At 41.7% G+C, this 6,407-nt stretch overlaps 1 protein-coding gene across 1 annotated transcript in view; it reads left to right on the top strand.

The window, feature by feature from the left end:
* Positions 1–269: 269 nt before the first annotated feature.
* The window catches only part of PGM5 (phosphoglucomutase 5), a 159,851-nt gene continuing 153,713 nt past the window's right edge, over positions 270–6,407 (top strand). Inside the window, exon 1 of the mRNA XM_036433884.1 lies at positions 270–970. Coding sequence (XP_036289777.1) covers positions 710–970 — 261 coding nt within the window. The 5' untranslated portion in view covers positions 270–709. The remainder of the gene's footprint in view (positions 971–6,407) is intronic.

Below are 6,407 nucleotides of genomic sequence, written 5' to 3'. Positions count from 1 at the left end.
CACCCAGCCTCCAATTTCATCGCTGGCAGAAGATAACAATTCTCAGCTTGACTTTCCAGGGTTATTTTTGGCTGGGACTATTGCTGATGGCAAAAGTTTCAGTCCCTCCTCCCTACCCCCACTTCCACCCGACTCTTTCTCCCTTGTCCTTGTTCCAGAGAGAAACTTGTGCGAGTAAACTGCTCACTCCCAAGGAGAAGAGGAGACAGGGTTGTTGGTGAAAGGAGAGAGGGACTAGGGGGTGCCGGAGAGGATCCCAAATCCTTCTCCTGGTCTCACAACTCCCCGGGGCTATTTTCTCCTGGAGGGTGGGCCCCTGAGAGAGTTCTTGCTGGGGAAGGCTCCGGTCAGACCCAGGAATAGGAGCCCCCAGGGGAGAGGGTAGCTGGCACTGGGAACAGATTTTGGGGACCACACCCGGAAAGTGAGTACAGCTGGGGGGAAAAACTGCGGGCCCCTAGGGCCACCCAGCTGGAGAGGAAGTTTGTTGGAAGGTAGAGGCCAAACTTTGCTGGGGCAGCGAGGGGCCGCTTGGAGAGGATCCACCGGTCGGTGCCGCGGGAGGGCGCAGGCTGTGGGCCGGCTCGGGGAGGGGGCCGGGGCGCGAGGCGGAGTTCGGCCCGCCGCCAGGTTGGTGGCCCCCCCTCCTCCCGGGCTGCAGATTCCCTCCGGCTCCCGCGAGCCGCGGCAGGTCCTGCCCGGAGCGGCCATGGAGGGAAGCCCCATCCCGGTGCTGACCGTGCCAACGGCACCCTACGAGGACCAGCGGCCCACCGGGGGCGGGGGGCTGCGGCGGCCCACCGGGCTTTTCGAGGGCCAGCGCAACTACCTGCCCAACTTCATCCAGAGCGTGCTGTCGTCCATTGACCTGCGCGATCGCCAGGGCTGCACCATGGTGGTGGGTAGCGACGGCAGGTACTTCAGCAGGACGGCCACGGAGATCGTGGTGCAGATGGCTGCGGCCAACGGGGTGAGTTACCTAACCCCCTCTCCCCCCCCCCCCCCCCCCCGCCCGGCTTCCCGCTGCTGTCCCAGGTTTTCGCCCGCGCCCCCTTCTGCCTGCCAGCTCGGCGCTTTCGTAGCCCAGGTCCTTTCGCCCAGCCTCCCACCACCTCCGCTCTCCACAGCCTCCCTGGTGCACCCAGGACATTGTCCTATTTGCAGGCATCTCCCACCTAAAGTTTGGGTCTGCCAAGTTTAACAGTAGTGTTGTCTCAGAACACACAGAGTGTTGATCCCCAACATATTTGCCAAGTGCAAACGGTGAAGGTTTTTAATATCGTTGGTTCATGAGCCCAGAGAAATTATTTTATGATTAATTTGATTCGGATGGAAATGGGGTAGGGATCAATTTGATGCTCTGCAGCCTGGGCTCTCAGTTTCCTGGAGACGTCTTTAAATAGTCTGAAATGAGATTTGCAATGCCTTTCTTAAAGCAATTCCCTGCATCTCTCCAAGATGCCCTTGGCATTTGACCACATTTCATGCCTTTTCTCCCTTTGCGTTTCATTCTCATTTCCTCTCCATTCTCTCACGACCTCTGCAGCCTTCTTTTGCAATTGGAATTCTCAGACACCCCTACCCCCACGTCTCCCTCCTTCCTTGATATCCTACAACTAGAAGCAAGTTTGCTATATCCTCATATCCCTATTTTCTCCTTCCCAATCCAGTGGCCTCTCAAGGACTTTCACAAGAAAGAGAACTAATTTCACAGATCTCTGAATTCTATGTGGGAAACATTGCCTTAAAGAGTAATTTTGGCCTTGTTAATGTAGTCAGACCCACACACATAGAACTTTTCTTTAAGTGAAATCTTTGCAGATGTATAAATGAGTGCGAACATTTAAAAAAGTGAAACTAAACAATTGTCTGGCATTTGGATTTCTCCCCCCCCCCCATTTTGTGTGTGTGTGTGTGTGTGTGTGTGTGTGTGTGTGTGTGTGTGAGAGAAAGAGAGAGAGAGAGAGAGAGAGAGAGAGAGAGAGAGAGAGAGAAAACGAACCAGTGAGATAGTGAGATTTGGGGTTGTCCATACTTCCTGTTTGTCTATTATAATTTCCCCTTCCCAATGCTTGAGGGATGAGGAAATAGGTTTTTGTTTTGTTTTGTTTTGTTTTGTTTTAAATAACCAAAACCAATTGGGAGAAACAGGGCCAAGGGGTGAGTTGGGTTGTGGAATTGTGATTTCCAACCCCAGCAGACAATGATGCTGGAGATAAAAGACTTGGATTTCTCTCTGGTTCTCACTTGGGATTGGTGAAAATTGGCTAGAATCAGGGATTTGAAAAAAGGTTTACAAATGGTCTTTTACTCTTGTCTGACAAAGCTGTTCCTGTGGAATGATGGAGAATAATGAGCCTTGGGAGAGCATGGTAGCTTGCATATTCCTTCCATTTTTTTCCCCAGGGATGAGAGAAACATAGCCTGTCCAATATTGTGTTTTCTCTGGTGAACACATTTTATTAACTTTGAACAAAGTTTAGGGGATAGTTATCATAAGTTAATATATACTTAAAATAGAGTTAAATGTAACCTCACAGTGGTTATGAAGAATCCATATAGAAGTTCATCTCTTAAATATTCTGAAAGTACTACTTCTAAGGCAGGTGGACATGGGTGAAGAGAATGGTGGATATTTATCAAAATTTCAAACATCCGATTTTAATCAATCTTATCCTCATTTTTGTTCAGTTCTTAGGGACTTTTGCTAAAGAGAAGCGAATAATCAAAAGGCTGGCTTCTGGGAAAGGCAATTTTGATAACTGTAAGCAAAATTGTTCTTGAGTAATTGCAAATTGGTGAGAATGGACTTGTCTCCTAATTTGGACTGTTGAGTTATATTCGGGAACTATGAACTTTGATTCCAAATGCTCTGACTTTTTTTGATTTCTTATGAAATATTCAATAAATAGGCTAGAAAATAGTAGAAAAATAGAATTTCTTCTTTTTTGATCTGGATTGAATCTGACTGGGGGCTGCATTCTCTCTATCTGAAAAATCTTGGTTTTTATTAAAAATGTTAATTTTATAAAAACAATTTTCTATTAAAAAACAAAAACCTTAGTTGTTCTTTGATTATGTAATCAATGGAGAACAAAGTTTGGAATTTATACAATAAAATGATAAACTACATTACCAATGTTTTAATATCTCATAAACTTTGAAATGGATTCTCAGATACATCCCTGTACAATTTGGGATTTTCCATTTTTATTATAAAGTTGTGAAATTTTTGAACTTTTGGAAAAGTAGAGAGACTAAACTAATGACATTCATATGCCCATACCCTAAATTGTTAACATTTTTCCTATACTTATTTCATCTCTTTAGGGAGTAAAGTATTTTAAAGTATTTAAAGAAAATTACATTTTACCTCTAAATCCTTTAGTATGGATCTCTAAAAAAAAAGAACATTTTCTTTGACAATTATACTTTCATTCCAAACAAAATAAAAAGTGATTTCTTTGTATCATTTATTACCAAGCCCACAGTCAGATTTCCTCACTTATTTTAAAATGTTTGTATAGATGGTTGTTCAAGCTGGTTTATTCTAATCAATAAACACACAATGCATTTGATTATTTCTCTTAAGTTTCTCTTAACCTAGAAAATACTTCCCTCTTTATTTTTGTTAATGAAAATTATTTGTTGGAGAAACTAGGCTAGTCAGTTGTCCTATAGAATCTCCCCTCTCAGCTCCCCTCCCCCTTTGGAATTTTTATTTATTTCTTGATGGGGTCATTTAACTTTTACTATATTCATGTTTTATTTGTTTGTTGAACTGAAAATTAGTTGCAAAGGCTTAATTAGATTCGGGGTCGACATTTTTTTTTACAAGAATATTTTATAGATGATATATGTTCATGTTGTAGCACATTAGGAAACATAATCTCTGGTGGTTCCATTATTCGTGATGCTAAAATGATTACAGGGCTATTGTGGTGATTGCCGGTAGCTTCTATTATTTCCCGCTTTGGGACTAGCAAGTAGATTGTTGGGCAAACTAAGTACCATGTGAATATTTGTTTCCTTATCAACCTTCATCCATGTTTTAACATCCTTGAGTGATCCTGGCTTGAGTAAATTGTTTCATTAGGGGTTTCAAAATGTTGATTTGCTAATTTTCCTATTCCTCCTGCATGTTTTAGTTGGTATTTACTATAGATTGAGGCAGCTTCCTCACAGTTGGGCCATTTAGTTAACTTAATAATAGAGTTCCCTCTGGAAAGCAGAATATACATTTATTTCTCTTTTTACAACACCAGTTTTCATAGTAAGATTTGGTGAAATAGCAACCTCCATTGTTGTATATGACTTTTGTTTTGTTTTGCTTTTATTTTTTTGAATATTGCTACGGACACCTGGATTTTTATAGAATCAATTTGAATGGATTTGTGAGTGAAAAGATACTTTTTAATCTGTTTTTGTAGTCTTTATGTAGCTATGTGAATATACTTAAAAAATTTCTATAAGTATTTTAATTCCCCTTTAAAAATACAATGTCATGCTATAAAAGAAAAATAATTAGTAAGTACAAAGAGTAAATTGTCATTTAAATGAATTGTGACTAAACTTAGTTTGTAACTACAATAGTTGATTTTTTATTCTCTTTCTATTCCATTCTGCTTCAGATCCTCTTTAGGGGTTTAGATTATCCATATACCAATTTATTCTAATCTCTTATGAGTTCAAAAGCTAAATACAACATAATGGCTACAAGAATGCCTTCACCCTTCTCTGGGTAGATCCATCTGGCTAAAGCATTCTCTCTCTTTCTTCTTTGTGTTATCTTTTTATAGTCACAAACTACCTTTATTATTATACAGTAATAAAACACTGTATTTGCCTCTTTCCGACTTTTTCTAAAGTCTTCTCTTTCTGGAAATGACATTGTATATCAGCACTGTCCAGTAGAACTTTCTGTGATGATGCAAATATTCTGTAATCTGCACTGTTCTGGCCATTGCCCACATGTGACTATTGAACACTTGAAATGCACCTACTGAAGAACTGAATTTTACATTTAATTTAATTAATTGAATTTTAACTTTAAATAGTCACAAGTGATTATAGCTCCCATACCAGACAGTACAGCTCTATATGTACACGACACACACACACACACACACTGTACACATACTGTGTGTGTGTGTGTGTGTGTGTGTGTGTGAGTGTGTGTGGGTGTGTGTGTGTGGTGTATATATGTGTTTAATGGAGCCAGAGTATTACAGTCAAAGCAATTATAGGTTAAATAAAGGTAAATTATCAAATACGACAAATATGTATTTGGCAAACCCAAACCATACTATAGCCTAGGAGATAATGAGGTTTGGTAGAGAAAGCACTGTATCAGCATCTGGAAGTCTCCCCTTGATTTCCTACCTCTGCCTTGCAAGTTACAGGACAAATACTTTAGCTTCTTGAAATACCTAGAAACTTCTTGTTTCGTCCTCTATAAATTGGGTATGACAGCTTCACTGAAGTATTCTGGGAGTCAGATAATGCACTGCATAGGAAAGCATTTAGAAACATCTGTAGCACTAAGATATTTATTGGAGTATTATTAAGGTCAACCAAATACATCTCAGATAATAATAATTTGAATACATGTATTGAATAAACCATAAAATGGGCTCCTTTGCAAATAATTTATATATCTTGCTTCATGTTTTAGTCAAGAGAAAATACACTTGTTGACTAGCCATATACAGTATTGGGCATATGATGATCAGCCACAACAACAACAACAACATCATTATCGAGTTACAGCATTCAAGAGCTTCTTAATGCCTTTTGAAACCCTTTCGAGGTGGAGGCTGTAGTGCAAGGGCATGAGGAAAGTTGGGTCAGCAAGAGATTTGTGTATGTCTTCCAGCTAAGATGTTTTCACAGGTTATATTTGATTCTAACAGAACATGAAAAGGTATGAGAATGAGAATACTCTTGCGTCTAGTAGTTTATCAGACTACTAGAGGCCTGGTGCAAGAAATTCGTGTGCGGGTACAGTCCCAAGGCCTGGCCTGTGATTACGGCCATCTTCTCCACCTGCCTGCAGCTGGCCCTACCCCTTGCCACCACCCACCCCTGGTTCCCAGTTTGCCATCGGGTGATCAGTGCCTGACGGCCAGACAAAGGGACTGAGAAGTTAACTGTTTCTGCCTGTTTGCTGACCCTGCCCCCCTGCGGGTGCCCATCAGGTGATCGGACCCTGCTGGCTGGGGAAAGGGACCAAGAGGTGGTCAGTGCATCTCATAGTGACTGGTCCAGCGGTTGTTCTGGTCGTTTTGCTGTTAGGGTCAATTTGCATATTATCCTTTTATTATATAAGATAGAGGCCTGGTGTACTATAAGATTCCGGCTGGCCTGCCCTGAAGGGGGTCCCCGCTGGGGGCGGGGCTGGCCGGGGC

This window comes from Pipistrellus kuhlii, unplaced genomic scaffold (genome assembly GCF_014108245.1).
Source record: "Pipistrellus kuhlii isolate mPipKuh1 unplaced genomic scaffold, mPipKuh1.p scaffold_m20_p_12, whole genome shotgun sequence".
In the NCBI taxonomy this organism is placed as follows: Eukaryota; Metazoa; Chordata; class Mammalia; order Chiroptera; family Vespertilionidae; genus Pipistrellus; species Pipistrellus kuhlii.
The sequence above is the reverse complement of the archived record's forward strand: the minus strand, read 5'-3'. Positions and strand labels throughout refer to the sequence as shown.